Here is a 17288-nt window from a genome sequence, read left to right on the forward strand (position 1 = left end):
TTTAACCACACATGTATTAAAACAACCCAGCGTTTTTGTACTTTTAAGCAAATTTTTGTGGACACATTATGGATATTTTCACAGAATGAAAAGGAGAAATGTAGGTAAATACACCAATATATTTAGATATTTAAATTAGTATTTTGTCACATGAAATAGGTATATTGTACACTATATTTACGGTGAATAATACAGATATACTAAATGTAATTTAAAATGTTTTGTTCTTGCACTTTGTCAGGAGACTGCATTTGTCCTCGAAAATCGGTTGTGTTGTGTCTGATTCATAAAGTACAGGTGCGCAGTTGGCAAAGCTGTCATAACAAACACACCGAATAATACATAAACAAACAAAACACTGTAAGGTGCGATTATTTCCATGGCTGTTTGCTGGGTGAAAGGTTATTATTTTTAGGTTTTTGGTTCTAGCTTTTCTGCCAAAGAATGATAATTCCCTAAACAGACTAAAAAGCTTAATTTTAGACAAATAGCTTGTTATAATGCACATGCTTATTCCTAAGGTCTTGTTTCAGTAAACTTTTTATCTTCAGTTAACTGTTTATCTTCTATATTAAAGCAATAGTTCACCCCAAAATTAAACTTACTCACCATATAGTGACCCTTGGGTGGTATAGCTTCATGAGTTTCTTTTTCTGTTTTATATATATATATATATATATATATATATATATATATATATATATATATATATATATATATATATATATATATATATATATATATATATATATATATATATATATTATATATTTTTTTTATTTTATTTTATTATTATTTTTTTTTTTTTGTCAAAAATGTTGGACATGCTAGCAACTGACTTTCATAAGAAATAAATGGCTATGGAAGCATAGTACCCCATGGACAAAAAACACATCAAATAAACATATCTATATTGTACATTCAAAAGACATCTACTAAGAATAATTAACTTTTTTAAACTTGGTATATAAATGCTCATTTTTTAAAATTATGGTGCAGAACAATAGAATTTAATTCAGTGCTTCTTGACTGGTCTGAGACCCACTTTATATCGTATAGTCTATCAATCAGGCAGAATAAATTTTTAAAGAAACCAGATCTAAAATGCAGTAATTTTGTAAAGGAATGAATTGAGTATAAGCACTTGAGCTGGCTTATTGAATATTAAAAGTCCCCATACCCCATTGGAGCTTTTCTGAATTACCATCTTTGTTTCATTTCTAAAAATCACATTCTGACAAACCACTAAATAGTTAATAAATTAATACTCTTAAACAAAACTGTGCAGCACACATGTAAAAATGTAAATATGTAAAATATGTAAAAAAAAAAAAAAAAAGTAAAAAATTCTCACAACTCACACACCTAAGCTCAATTGAATACAGATATAAAAATTGTTACTCTCTCTCTGTATCCTCCGATGACAGATGAGGACATCATTCAAATTTTGTGAGTACAGCCATACTTTATTGGCTGTGCACCATATTTCTGTTTTGTTTGGCTGTGTGTGCATGCATGTCTATCATAGTTGAGATACTATAATTGTCTTTGGAATCTGTCCAAAAGTAGTCCACAAACACAAATATACATAATTTAATTTATTATAACACAACCTCCCCAGAATAAAGGCACTTTCTCTCAAAAAAGGGCATCGGCTCAATTTTCTAAAATACTCAGCTGCATGTTGATTATAAACTTCCTTCTCATAATTTGTATTTTATAGATATTTTTTGTAAACATATTAAATAAATGATTGTTTCTGCATTAAATGACAAAAAAAAAAAGGTTTAGATGCCTACACGAAAAGCAAATTAAATTTGTGATTTCTTTTAAATAGCTTGTGTAAAAAAAATGGCAAAATAGTGAAGAAATACTGAAAATATTGCGTAACAGCCATAATTATGCAAAAATCAATACCTGTTGATCAAACATGTATTATTGTAACTTTATTTAATTTCTAAAGTAATTAGCAATCAAACTGAAATTTATTTCAATAATTTAAAAAAGACTTGCTGATGATTGCTGATAAGGTTTGAAATAGCGGCAAAGTATAAAGATTTAAAATGACAATTTTCTTTAGTCACTGCACTGTTGTAAATATGCCTGACCATATACTGTAAATCATGGAATATATGCTATCACAATTATATTATTTCACGTTTAAATCATTTAAAAAAACATTTCCGTCTCTGACCCATATAACCCGTGTGTTATTTGAAGATTAAATAGTGGCTTAGCAAGCAAATTTCAACGGACTATAGGCAATGTGTATGCAGTTCAACTGGAAGAACCGTCCGCTCTGCGCATCCTGAACGCAGCTGTCAACTGAACGAAACACAAACCGCCTCCGATCAGCTGACTAGGAGTGTGATGCTGTTTGACGGGTTTTCAGCACAGCGGCTCAATTAACTGTGCTTTCAACGATGTTTGTATAAAATACTTTGCAGGTTTAGCTGATTATCTTGTAGTGTACTTGGCTGACTCATCACATCGGTAAGTAACGCCAAAAATGACCTAAATATCATAGTCGTGACAGTCGTAAACGCTGCTCATTCAATATTTACAGACTTAAAGAAACGCATTTAATTTGTCACGTATACATATACCATGCCAATGATCAGAAATGTTGTCTGTAAAATGTAAATGTGTATATACTATTTAAAGCAGGACATGATGGAGCTATGAGTTATATTGCTCGTGACTGGATATTTAATGGAATGAAATGGAGAAGTGTGAATTTGGTCATATGACCAACCTTCAAAGGACCTCCACAATGTATTTACCATTATAGTTAACCCCCCACGATACATTAATAATGTGTGTGCATGTACGATAAGGTATATACCATGTTTTGACAAATTTAATTATTTTTACTGTATTTGGGATTTACCATTTTTAGGGTTTAATTAAAAGGACAAGAAACTATTTGAAATATCAAACTACAAAAGTGTAATTGTAAATATTTATTCTAATAATAACCAGTATTAACCTCACTGAAATTAATGGAATTTAATTTAACTTTTTTAAATGTACAACTCATGATTGCCTGACAGTTGTCCAGTTTAATGAAATACAATAATTGTGGAACAATTGCATAAACTTTTTTTTAAATGACGAATTATAAGTCTTTCACACAGGGGTTCGTCAACAAAATTCTGAAGGCTAACAATAATTAATAAAAGTTTTCTGACACCAATATAACTTAATAATAGATCATTTAACAATATATATATTTTGACATTTACAAGTACTACACACACACACACACACATGCAGGTTTCAGAGGAAAATGAATAAAAAAATAAATTTAACACTTAAATAAACTGAATATTTAAAAATGCAAAATGAGAAGTTTTTCATACAGTGGATCATCAACAAAATTCAAAAGCCTAAAACATTTTGTAAAAGTTTTTTTTTTTTTACACCTAAGTACTGTGAGGAAAATAAGTATTGAACATGTCGTGTTTTTTCCTGGAATAATATTTCTAAAGGAGCTGTTGACATGGAATTGAACCAGATTTTGGAAAAAACTCAAACTATACGAACATAATAATAAAACAAAACCAAAAAAATCTAAAAAACGAGTTACATGTAATAACAATGTAAAGACCAAAGGAGAAAGTTCTGAACTACTTAACGGTGTTTAATACTTTATATAAAAGGCTATTTTGGTGATGGAAGCTTAAAGACGCCCTCTTTTATGGAGAATGAAGTCACATTAATTGCTCAGGTGTGAGTTTTTTTACAGACTTTAACTGAGTGTAAAATTGATGATGGTTCTGTGGGTCTCGTCTATCAAATCTGATCTTTATTTTTTATTTTATATTGGATTAAAGTCAGGTTATTGATTAGGCCATTCTCCAGCTGGATTTTCTTTCTCCTGAAAGCATTTGAGAGTTTCCTTGGTTGTGTTTTGGATCATTGTCTTGCTGAAATGTCCACCCTGATTTCATCTTTATCATCCTGATAATGTAGATGTTGGACTGAAGCAGCTAATATTAATTTAAGAAGACGAAGGGCAGAGGGTTGCTGAAGGACTACTGAGATATTTCAGTTGTTGTCTAGGCTTTCACTGCCTTTCTACACCTCCCTTTCTTAATGTGTTCAATACTGTTTTCCTTTGTCATTTCATTTTATTACACATAAATTAATTTGTAAACTAAATTTAAACTAAATTTTCTTTGCATATATGGATTTCTTTGGTTGTTACCAACATTCAGGGGAACAATTTCAAGTCAACAGCACCTTTAGAAATATGTGTTCTGGGAAAAATGGTGACATGTTCAATACTCATTTTCCCTGCTGTAACTTAATAATATGTAATTTAACATGAATTATTTTTGACAGCTAAAAGTACTCAACACATACCCAGATTCCGGATGACTCAAAATGTTAATTAAGAAAAAGTAGGCTAATTATATCTCCTTGTAAAAAAGTGTATCTTGCGGTCAAAACACTTGCAGAGTTTGCTCCCTTATAAAAAACTGCACTTTTCAGAAGTATCTCTTTCAGGTCAGAACATATTATACAGTGCTCAGCATAACCGAGTACACACTATTTTGAAAATGAATATTTTTATCCATTTCTCAGTGAATATAGGCAATGTATTTTGGTGCATTTAAACAAAACAGATTTATTAAACAGATATATTACAAATTACAAATTAAAAAAATATATATTTTTATTAAAAAATTAGAACCTACAAAATTTCAAAAAAAATTTTTTTTTTAATCTAATATTTTTCTATAACATATAAATTTGCGTGTACTAGTTTTTAAACTGTTATCGTAAGTTATTTTGCTAGATAAGCTCCAGATTTGGCTTCAGTACTGACTAATCTAATGTATATGCACAAATGTAATATTGTATAGCTTCCTATTAAAATATTAATTTAAAAGAGAGATTTGTGAGATGTGTACTTGTATGTTAAGCACTGTATGTGTTGTCAAGATTGTGTCTTTCTCGTCTGCTCGCACAATTCAATCTCCATCTTTTTAGGACCTTTTCTGTGACCATCTGAGCCGTCATCATGACAGAGTTCTGGTTGATCTCTGCTCCTGGAGACAAGACCTGTCAGCAGACATGGGACAAGATGAACATGGCCACAGCTGAGTCCAACAACCTGTCCACTAACAACAAGTTCAACATCCCTGAACTCAAAGTAAATCCCCTTCTTCATTTACAACACTGGTTTATTTACTAGACATATCTGGCATTTCTCATGTCTAATCAGTTTTAGTGTTTCTCAACAGGTTGGAACTCTGGATGTCCTCGTAGGGCTGTCAGATGAGCTTGCCAAATTGGACTCTTTCGTGGAGAGGTTCCATTTTTTTATTTTTGTCTTGTGTTTTGTTTACAATCAACGACACAACCTCATAGTACATTCTTAAAGTTCATAAAAGTCCCTTCATGCTGTTTTTAAGCTTGTCACAAATTATACAATCTTAAAAATAATGGTTCTTTTATTAAACAAAACAAACCAGCTATGATGAACCTTAAACATGGAAAGAAACTTTCCATTCCACAAATGATTTTTTATAGTGCAAAAATGCACTTTAGATCCTTCATTTTCTTCTCACTTAGAAAAAAAATGGTAATTTGAAGAAGTGTACGCTGGAAAGTTCTTTCGGGAACCAAAATGGTTCTTCTATGGCATCACTGCAAAACCCCCTTTTAACGTTATTATTTTTACATTTACATTTAGTAATTTAGCAGACGCTTTTATCCAAAGCGACTTACAAATGAGGACAAGGAAGCAATTGACACAACTATAAGAGCAGCAGTGAATAAGTGCTATAGACAAGTTTCAGGTGTGTAAAGTCCAGAGAGGCAGTTACAGATTAGGAAGGAAAGTGGAGACTAAACAGTTGAGTTTTTAGTTATTTCTTGAAGACAGCAAGTGACTCTGCTGTTCTGATGTAGTTAGGGAGTTCATTCCACCAACTGGGCAGATTGAATGCGAGAATTCGGGAAAGTGATTTCTTCCCTCTTAGGGATGGAACAACGAGGCGACGTTCATTCACAGAACGCAAGTTTCTGGAGGGCACATAAATCTGCAGAAGTGAGAGCAGATACGAAGGAGCAAAGCCAGAGGTCGCTTCTTTTTAAGAGTGTAGTTCTCTAAATACAGTTTTATATACAGTTGAAGTCACAATTATTAGCCCCCCTGTATATTTCGTCCCAACTTCTGTTTAAGGAAAAAAAAAGGTTTTTCTTAACGCATTTCTAAACATAATAGTTTTATTAACTAATTTCTAATAACTGATTTATTTAATCTTTGCCATGATGACAGTACAGGCCCAGTACAGGGGAGTTCGGGTGGTTTTTTTCTGAGAGTTTAGGAAATACTGTGAAAAATTCCTTGCTCTGTTAAGCAGAATTTGGGAAATATTGGAAAAAGAAAAAAAAATCACAAGAGGGTGAATAAATTTGACTTCAATTGTATATTTATATTTGTGCTGTTGGTGTGTTTTTAATTATTTCTAGTGTGGTGAAGAAAGTTGCCCAGTACATGACCGATGTGTTAGAGGACAGTCGAGATAAAGTCCAGGAGAATCTGTTGGCCAATGGAGGCAAGTGAGAGTAAATACATGCATCACATAAACATTATATTTTATAGGTAGTAATCTAAAACTAACATTTATGGGTCATCGATGAGACATTCCATCAAATTAAATGCACAGAAGTGAATTTAAAAACATTAAAAGCGCATTAAATGCAAATTTATGTTTTATTTTTTCAATGTTTTAATGTATTAAATCTTTTTTGAAAAATAAAATGTCAAACAATGGGTACATAATAATAATAATAATAATATATAAAAATCATGTTACATTGTTATTCAGAACAACAGACATATTTATACAAATGTAAAAAACATGGATAGTTTAACCAATAGTAATTAAAAAATCTAAAATAATAAATGATCATGCTAAGTTTATTATATTTTAAATGATTAAAAATGAGTGCAAAAAGCAGTGTTTTGAAGGAGATTAGCAAAGTGTAAAGTATTAAAAGTATTATTATTTATTAAAACAAATATTTATTTTTCTAAAAATACTTCACAAATTTTTGTTATAAACACTATTTACACTACATTACATATTAATGTGTGTCCTTCCTGAATCATATGTATGATAGTCATCGTTTCTTTTTGTCATTTGCATATTATAATCTATAAAAAAACATAATAAGTAAAGCTTATTACAATTCATTTGATGCTTGTCTTTGACTATATGAAATCCTAGTTGCTCATAGTCTTGTTATTCATAATTTTATGTTCTTGTACGTAATGTTATTTTTATAGTAATATAAATAAAAGTAATTATCATTTCCACAGTTGATCTGGTTACATATATTACCCGGTTCCAGTGGGATATGGCCAAGTATCCCATAAAACAGTCCCTTAAGAGCATCTCGGAGATCATGTCCAAGGTTAGGCATGTTAAAATCTTTATGTTTATAACATGGAGATTGATCTTTCATTAGTTAAATTACATGCTTTGCTTTTGTCATTAGCAAGTGACTCAGATTGACAATGATCTTAAAGCCAGAGCTTCAGCCTATAATAGCCTAAAGGGCAGCCTGCAGAGCCTGGAGAGAAAGAATGTGTAAGTCTGAGGGACTTTTATATTTTCTATTTACTTGCAACATTTAATGATGTTTTAAATCATATCAAGTAATAACATGTCTTGTCCACTAGAGGGAGTCTTTTGACTAGGAGTTTGGCCGATATAGTCAAGAAGGAAGATTTTGTGCTGGACTCTGAATATCTGACTACTCTTCTTGTAATCGTTCCAAAGTAAGTCATTTTACATTTCATTTCAATTCATCTTTATTTCTATAGCGCTTTTACACTTTAGATTGTGTCAAAGCAGCTTAATATAGATGATCTAGTAAATTTAAACTGCATCAGTCCAGTTTTCAGAGTTGAAGTTTAGTTCAGTTCAGTGTAGTTTAAGATTCACTGATGAAAGTCCAAACACTGAAGAGCAAATCCATCGATATTTGAAGATATTTAACATATTTGACTGATATTGACAAGATATTCGACAATAGTTGAAGTCAGAATTATTAGCCCCCCTTTGAATTTTTTCCTGTTTAAATATTTCCCAAATTATGTTTAACAAAGCTAGGAAATTTTCACAGTAGGTCTGATAATATTTTTTTCTTCTGGTGAAAGTTTATTTGTTTTATTTCAGCTAGAAAAAATGAGTTTTTTAAAACTATTTTAAGGTAAAAATTATTAACCTCTTTAAGCCAGATATTTTTTCTGATAGTCTACAGAGCAAACCATCATTATACAATAACTTGCCTATTTACCCTAACCTGGCTAGTTAACCTAATTAACCCTGTTAAGCCTTTAAATGTCACTTTAAGCTGTATAGAAGTGTCTTGAAAAATATCTAATCAAATATTAATATAAGTTATCATGGCAGATAAAATAAATCAGTTATTAGAAATGAGTTATTAGAACTATTATGTTTGGAAATGTGTTGAAAAAATATTCTCTCCATTAAACAGAAATTGGAGAAAAAAATAAACAGGGGTGCTAATAATTCAGGCGGGCTAAAAATTCTGACTTCAACTGCATATCTTGTTTATATTATGAAAGTAAACAGCACCCATCTATTAAATAAAAAAAATAATTAACTGTAAATTTGAACGACTTCAGGTCATCTAAGATGTTTGTGACTTTCCATCACTAGAACATTAAAGAAAAGTTGGTCCTTTGTTGATTCGAGAAATGCAAGTTAATGACTACTGGCACTTTGAGGGTCAAAAAACAATCAAAACACAAATCTAAACAAAATTAGTACTTAAGGCTGTTAATCATACATCGAGATCTTATGAAGTAAAACAATTGGTCTGTACAAGAAACTGGCCATTAATTAAAACATTATCATGACTGTTTCTTTTGTGGAAAATAAAACAACAACAATATTTTGGATAATGTTTGTAATAAAACAGTTTGAAATGCCATTCTTAAGTCGATCCAGACTTTCATAGTGTGGACAGAATACAGTAGTCGATGGGAACTGACTTTGTTGTCTTAGTTTCGTACTAATGTGATTCAAAATACCTTTTTTATATCCCAGAGAGGAAATGAAGTAAGACAGGGTTGGAATTACATTTGGGAGATTCATTTATAGGGTGAACTGTCCCTTTATTTGTTAAACTGCCTTTATACTGTCGTTATTGCCTCTTTTCTCTGTTTTATTACCCCAAAAAGGACAAACTATCCCGAGTGGCAGAAGACGTATGAAACTCTTTCTGAAATGGTCGTTCCAAGATCAACAAAGTGAGTAAACTTGGTGTGTCTGTAACCTAACATCATGCTTGGCTCTTTTGTGCACGTTTGAGCTTGGGCAGACAGTGTTTCTCTTACTGCTGTGACACACTTTTAAAGATAAAGATTAAAAAGTTTTCAGAGCGATGCCATAGTAGAGCCATTTTGGGTTCTCTATAGATACTGTATTAAGTACTCTAAAAGGAACCATTTAGTTGAAGAACATTATTTTGAATGATTTAAAGGTCCTGTGAAGTGCTTTGAAATGTGCATTTTTATTCCATGTTTGACATCATCTCAAGCAAAACACGAAGAGAAGGTGGAATAAAGTGTAGCTCCTCCCCTTTTTATAAAACAGCCAATAGCATTTTGCTTTACCACCGCTCTGCCAGTGAGAGTGGTTGAGCTCAAGCGCATTAAATGTAAAGCGTCTTGTAGGAGGCGGGGCATGTTAGATACTAGAGAGCATTTGATTGGTCAAGATTTAATGAGAAACTGAAGGATGAGGGGACATGAAAAAGACCGTTGATCCATTCAGGTGGGCAAACTACAAACCTTACATGTTTATATCAGTTTTATATCTTCTAAACGTGAATTTTGTCACTGTTTTAAAGCACATTAGCTTATAGATATCCTTAAAATCTACCAATAGTGATACTAACATAAAAAAAAACTAATTTCAATTTTTTATTAAATAACCATTTATTACTGTTCTATGGACGTTAGAGTTTCTGTATGGAACCCTAGATAGCAAAAGGAAGAACCTTTATTTTTTTAAGAGTGCAATACAGGAGTTTAACTGGATTATGAGGTTTCAGAAAACAAAATATTAAACCTATTTGAAATAATCAACTTAACCATGAAAACCAAGAAATCTTCATTCGACATCATTCAGAGCAGAGAATATTTCTAAGACCTTATTAAGAATTGCAATAAATTTGAGAGCAACTCTGAGTATTTCCAGAACTTTTTGCCTTTAAAGGGGTCATGAAATGAGAAATCGGAATTTCCTTGATCTTTTGACTCCTTGACTTATATTAGATCAAAACCATCCTGTCAGTTTCAGAACTCACAACTTTGTATCGAAGTTTAAAAACTACTCATATTGCAGCCACTTTGCCAAATCGACAGGTTAAGGAATGTGTCACTTTATTAATGAATAGTGTGGTTAAACCCCGCCTCTGCAGAAGAAGATCAATGCCTGCTTCCACATCACTGCCTGCTTAGCTCCGCCTACCAATTTACACTTTAATAAGTAACGAGGCAAAACACTGCTCTATATGCAAAAAACCCAAACCATTAAGATGTTCTGAAGACATCTAGAAACATTGCGTTGGCTTCTTTCTCATCCCAGCATTAGAAAATATCTATATAATTGTTTTTAGTGAACATGGTTATCAGCAATGGTTAATTTTTTATATATATAATATATAAAAATATAATTTATATGTAAAATATAATTTTTTATGAATACCGAGACTCTTTCAGTAAGAACTTGGATCTAAAGTAAAATGAATTAAACAATGCACCGTTTATAGACAAGCCACAATTTAATACTTGATTTGGAGAGTTATTAAAAGTAAAAGACAATGTGGTTCTGACTATATTGTATCCTTAAGTAATGTTGCTTCACAAAAGCAACAAGGTTGGTTTTGCTTTGTCTGTCGTTACAGAACGTTCTGACCTCAAAACAGTCACAACATGTTGGCTGTCAAGCATACAGAAGTTTATATCGGTTGGCACACAGTAATGCTTTCGAACTTTGGGATCTAAAATTAGAATCAGTGTTAAAAAGTCGGCGCCAGTGGTGTAGTGGTTAGTGCGTCGACACATGCACTCCGGTGCTTACGGCGACCCGAGTTCGATTCTGCCTCGCGGTCCTATGCCGATCCTTCCCCTCTCTCTACTCCTCATGCTTTCCTGTCAATACTCTCTACTGTCCTCTCAAATAAAGGTGAAAACCCAGAAAAAAAAAGTGTGGCGAAAATTTCATCAGAAAAATGTTGATGACATTATAAGTGAAGAAAACAATTCAGTAAAAATAAGTGGTTCATGACGCCTTTGAAACTCAATAGAGGTATATTAAGTATGGTGAAGAGGCCTATACAAGTTTTAGCTTTTCATTGTCCTCGTTCAGATGTGTTTATATGCCCATAGCAGCTTATTTCTTTGTATTCAGTTGAATGAGAGACAAACGCAGATTTTTCATAATGAGTTTTAATCTGCTTTTCTGTTAGGCTTTTATTCGAAGACCAAGAAAGTGGGTTGTTTAGTGTCACGCTCTTCACGAAGGCCATTGATGACTTCAAACAACAAGCACGAGAGAACAAGTGAGTCTCTGAAGCCTTGCAGTGCTTAAAAGTTCAAATGGAGTTAAAATAAGTTGTAAAACCTTTTTGCTATGAAAGTGTGAGGAAAATGAATGAATGCAATCAATCAATCAACTGGGGAAGTATGGCGATAACAATTAATATCTATTATTTTTAGTATAAACAAAAGAAGGCCTGTCCATTATTCTGATGTCTTTCAGTGAAATCAAAGAGAAACTGACCTGACGTGTCTGATTTATATATTTATTTTCAGGTTCATGGTGCGCGATTTTCTCTACAATGAAGAGGAGATGAAAGCAGACAAAGAGGAGATGACGCGCCTCTCCACCGACAAGAAAAAGCAGTTTGTATGTGTGCAGCTGTCTATGTTGAACATTATATGAAATCTTTCACAATGATGTTGATGAGGAACCTCAAAATCACAGGCAGCTTGAAAGACCCCCGGGAGCCTCGATTAGCTTTCATTTAATGTAAGGGGAAAGAGAAAAAAGTGAGTAATGGTAACCGTGATCAATCTGCTTCTGCACTTCAGGGTCCTTTGGTGCGTTGGCTGAAAGTAAACTTCAGCGAGGCTTTCATCGCATGGATACACATCAAGGCACTGCGGGTTTTCACAGAGTCGGTCTTAAGGTACAGTTTAGAGTATAATTAATTGATACAGTCATGGAAAAAAATATTAAATAGTAAAAATACTTTGTACTTATGATTAAAAGTTTTGTGTTTGAGTACTTCTACTATTACTGATGGCATTTCTTCCGAATTTAAAATTAAATTTTGTCATTCAAAGCATTTTTATTATACTTAAATGGAGTGAGAGCTTTTTTTGTTAGATTAACACAGATTTTTAAAAGAAATCCAAATAAAAACATTTGTTATTCTGCTTAATTGTTTTTTCTTTACAAAAAAAACGAAAAATTACAATATTTTTTTTTTATATTTGGAAAATATTTATAGGATAAGACATATATTATAGGATAGACGTACAATTGAAGTCAAAATTATTACCCCTCCTGAGAATTTTTTTCTTTTTTAAATATTTCCCAAATGATGTTTAACAGAGAAAGGGATTTTTCACAGTATGTCTAATAATATTTTTTCTTCTGGAGAAAGGCTTATTTATTTTATTTTGGCTAGAATGAAAGCAGTTTTTTTAAAAACCATTTTAAGCTCAATATTATTAGCCCACTTAAGCTATGTATTTATTTTTGATTGTCTACAGAACAAACCATTGTTATACAATGACCTGCCTAATTACCCCAACTTACCTAATTAACCTAGTTAAGCCTTTAAATTGCACTTTAAGGCAAGGCAAGTTTATTTAAATAGCATATTTCATAAACAATGGTAATTCAAAGTGCTTCACATAAACAGGAATAAAAGAAACAAGAAAATAAAAATTAAAAGAATTAAAATGAATTAATTTTCTCATTTATTTGATCCTAAAGATCTGAGTGATCTGTTAGGTTTGTATTCAGTGAGCATATCTGTAATGTATTGAGCATGTATTGAATGTATTAAGTGTATTAAGCTGAGTACTAGTGTGTTGAAAAATATTTAGTAAAATATCATGTAGTGTCATCAGGGCAAAGATAAAAGAAATAAGTTAGTAAAACTGTTATGTTTAGGAATGGGTTGAAATTTTTTTTTATTTCTCTTCAACGAATTTAAATAATTCTAATAATTCAGCAAGGCAAATAATTCTGACTTCAACTGTATATTACACACATAACATTTTTTTCAAACTCTTACCTACCTTAATTTTTAACCGAAAAATTCATGTATACTGTTAGAAATATGATGTCCATGTTTATATTTACCAGGTATGGACTGCCAGTCAATTTTCAGGCCATGCTGCTGCAGCCCAACAAGAAGAACGTAAAGAAACTGCGAGAAGTTCTGAAGGATCTTTACAAGCACTTGGACAGCAGTGCTGCTGTTATTGATGTAAGTTACAGTATAGTCAAAAGTCTGAAATAAGTCATATATTTGTGTTACAAGGCAATGTTTATTTGAAAAATATAGTAAAAACTGTGAAATTGGGAGATATTACATTTTGAAGAATACATTTCTGTTTGATTATAGGTGTTCGGTTATAAAATGTTTAGTGCTGGGAAAAAATTTATCGTGATTAATCGCCTCCAAAACAAAAATTTGTTTTGACACAATACAGTATATGTGTGTGTTCTGTGTATATTTATTATGCATATATAAATACGCACATGCATGCATATATTTGGGAAAATGTTTATTTATATTTAGCTAAAAAATATATATGTATATGATACAAATTATTTATACATTTAAATATATTTGCCTAAAATCGGTTTTGTACAGATTTGTATATATTTTTAAATATATTTTTTGTATGTGTGTGTATTACATATACGCAATAAATAAATATAATACACACACACATATCATGTCAAAGCAAACTTTTATTTTGGATGCAATTAATTATGGTGGCTTGAGAAAGTCAACATACTGTTATACTACATCAACTTCTTCTTCTTCTTCTTAGACTATTTTAAGAACGCATCTCCTCCTAGACCATTCAAACTACAAACTACAAACCTCCAAACTATACTGAATTAAGTTGCTATGTCTTTTTCAACTGATCCCACTTACAGTATTTCGAAAACTGACCCGGAAAATTTGGAAAAGTCCCATTGACTTAACATTGGACCAAAATTTCTGTCCTCATAACTTTCCGCCAGACTGTCATAAAGACTTAGGTTTGGGCTCATTTAACTCAGACTAAACTCCATTTAAAAAACTGCCATTGACTTTACATTGGACATACTAACAACATACCAATTCATACTAACAATATACTTATCATGCTAGAAACATGCTAATCATATTAGCAACATACTAATCCATACTAGAATCATACAAATCTATACTAACAATATACTAATCTACACTAGAAACATACTACGACATACTAATACATATTAACAATATAATAATCACACTGGCAACATGCTATTTCATACTAAATTCATGTTAACAACATGCTAATTTATGCTAGAAACATGCTAGCAACAAGCGGTTGTTGCTAGATCGGATATGGATGCAGCCGGAAGTTAACAAGATTTATTTATATTATTTATAAAATTTTCCATTTATTGTATTATATTAACATCTATCCCCACCCCCACCCTAAACCCAACCGTCACAGTACTGTAAAAGTATTAATTATTTATACAATTATACAGTGTCATAAAAAAATGCTGCTATATTAATGTGCATATTGCACTTCAGGCCGGCCGCGTATCCGATCTAGACTTTACCTAATTCATACTAGAACCATGGTAAGTTATGTTAGCAACTGCCTAGCAACCACTGAGAACACCTTAGCAACCGCCTAGCAACATCTTAGTAACCACCTAGAACACCCTAGCAACACCTTAGCAACCACTCAGAACAACCTAGCAACCGCCTAGCAATGCCTTAGCAACCACATAAAACACCCTAGCAACACCTTAGCAACTACTCAGAACACCCTAGCAACCGCATAGCAATGACTTAGCAACCACCTAGCAACACCTTAACAACTACTTGGAACACCCTAGCAACCGCATTGCAACACCTTAGCATCTGCTAATCAACCACTCAGAACACCTTAGCGACCGCGTAGCAACACCTTAGCAATAATTCAGAACACCCAAGCAACTCCTTGGCAATCACTCATAACACCCTAGCAACACTTTAACAATAATTTAGAACACCCTAGCAACACCTTAACCACCACTCAGAACACCCCATCAACAACCTAGCAAGAAAAATGCCAATCCATACTAGAAACCTGCTAGCCTACATGTACAAATCGATCTATGCCGACTGTTTCAAACTTTTTAAAAACTACTTCAATGATTTGTGAAGTTTATTTATAAACTAATTTCGAGAGGATCACGTGCTTATGATTGTTCTCAGCTGCTCCCGCATCAGCTCATGATTGATTCTCCAATCTGATGCTTCCTAACTCACTATAAATAACCAGTTTTCTTATCTCAATATCTTCGTCTTGAAGACCCTCCCCCCCCTTCCCACCCTACTCCCCCTCCTTTCAAGATGGGCGACACGGCAGCCCAGTGATTAGCACTGATGCCTCACAGCAGGAATGTCTCTGGTTAAAGTCCCGACTAAACCAGATGACATTTCTGTGCAGAGTTTGCTCGTACTCCCCGTGTTCGTGTGGGTTTTCTCCGGTTTCTCCGGTTTCCTCCCACAGTCCAAAAACACGCAACCTAAGTAAATTGAACACACAAAATTGATATCATAGCCAAGCTCTTAGCGAGTACACCTCTCCTCAGCCCTCCATATCCGCCATTTAGCTAGAAATAAGCCAGGGGGAGTTCATCAAGATCTACCTGAGCTCAAACTCCCCTTTTGCCCTGCAAACGGGAGGGAGGCTAGGGCTCGAGGATCTCATAAGCTCAGGGCTCTCTTCCAGGACAGCATGCCAAACAAGCTTTATTACAATCATCAGCTAGGTGTGAACTCATTTAAAACTACTTCAAACTTTCAGACGAGGCTTTCTCAAGACACCGTAGAGTTTGTCTACGAACTTTACTTATCTAGTTGCAATTCATCAGCTGCTTTTTGTATTTGTATTGTGTTCTAGGGATCTGTGGACATCCCAGGTCTGAATCTCAGCCAGCAGGAGTACTATCCATACGTTTATTACAAGATCGACGCCAATCTCCTCGAATTAAAATAGACATCAAATTGACCATTTCATCCTTTTTAACCAACACTGACCCTGATAATTTATTAGTAAACACGTATTGTTCGTTCTGTCTTTAGCTACTACTAATCTCTCACTGTCTAATTTATTTATCATTCCAGCAACTTTCAATGAAGGAGTCGGATTTCTCTGTCTGTGTTATTGATTTAATGTGTTTTCAGATGAAGGATTTTCAGGGCTTTAATATTTGTCCTTTTGAGGGCACGTCAGGTCCAACTTTGAACACTCCTCGTTCACTGAGCCAGTAATGGTTGTGCATGGTGTTGTTTTTCATCTTCAGTTGGTGCTCACTCTGTGCCATGCGCGGGTAATGCAGTGATCATGTCTAGTTGTGTTGTGTGAAGAGCTACTGTGTTTGTTTGTGTTTGTGCTACTGTGAGATTAAATGTATTTATATTGTCATTGGGCAAAGGTGAAATACAAGACCACAAGCTGAATGTAAAGACCAATCAAAGTCAATAAACTTAAGTTATAGCACATTATCTGGTGTATTTTATTTTAGAAATAGCCTATCTATCTATCTATCTATCTATCTATCTATCTATCTATCTATCTATCTATCTATCTATCTATCTATCTATCTATCTATCTATCTATCTATCTATCTATCTATCTATCTATCTATCTATCTATCTATCTATCTATCTATCTATCTATCTATCTATCTATCTATCTATCTATCTATCTATCTATCTATCTATCTATCTATCCACTAACTGGTCTCTTTATTAGGTACACCTCTCCAACTGCTTGTTAACGCTAATTTCTAATCAGTCAATCACATGGCAGCAACTTAATGCATATAGACATGTAGACATGGTCAAGACGATCTTCTGCAGTTCAAACAGCATCAGAATAGAGGTGATTTAAGAGACTTTGAATGTGGCATGGCTGTTGGTGGCAGATGGGCTGGTCTGAG

General features: G+C 33.0%; 1 protein-coding gene across 1 annotated transcript; it reads left to right on the forward strand.

The window, feature by feature from the left end:
• Nucleotides 1-2329: 2329 nt before the first annotated feature.
• atp6v1c1b (ATPase H+ transporting V1 subunit C1b) lies at nucleotides 2330-16851 on the forward strand. Its single transcript, XM_056480395.1, has 13 exons — nucleotides 2330-2493; nucleotides 4999-5161; nucleotides 5253-5320; nucleotides 6487-6572; nucleotides 7340-7434; nucleotides 7519-7610; nucleotides 7703-7801; nucleotides 9233-9301; nucleotides 11527-11619; nucleotides 11873-11966; nucleotides 12152-12249; nucleotides 13440-13563; nucleotides 16247-16851. Exons 2-13 carry the CDS (start codon nucleotides 5030-5032, stop codon nucleotides 16340-16342), a joined length of 1146 nt encoding a protein of 381 aa, XP_056336370.1. The 5' UTR covers nucleotides 2330-2493; nucleotides 4999-5029; the 3' UTR covers nucleotides 16343-16851.
• The last annotated feature ends 437 nt before the right edge of the window (nucleotides 16852-17288 follow it).

The sequence above is a fragment of the Danio aesculapii genome, chromosome 19 (assembly GCF_903798145.1).
Source record: "Danio aesculapii chromosome 19, fDanAes4.1, whole genome shotgun sequence".
Lineage (NCBI taxonomy): Eukaryota > Metazoa > Chordata > Actinopteri > Cypriniformes > Danionidae > Danio > Danio aesculapii.

Bases quoted from the DNA above. Each gene is read 5' to 3' on its own strand.
- atp6v1c1b (XM_056480395.1), top strand. From the start codon at position 5,030: ATGACAGAGTTCTGGTTGATCTCTGCTCCTGGAGACAAGACCTGTCAG. The intron at 5,162-5,252 runs GTAAATCCCCTT...GTTTCTCAACAG, and splicing joins TCAACATCCCTGAACTCAAA to GTTGGAACTCTGGATGTCCT. The intron at 5,321-6,486 runs GTTCCATTTTTT...AATTATTTCTAG, and splicing joins TTGGACTCTTTCGTGGAGAG to TGTGGTGAAGAAAGTTGCCC.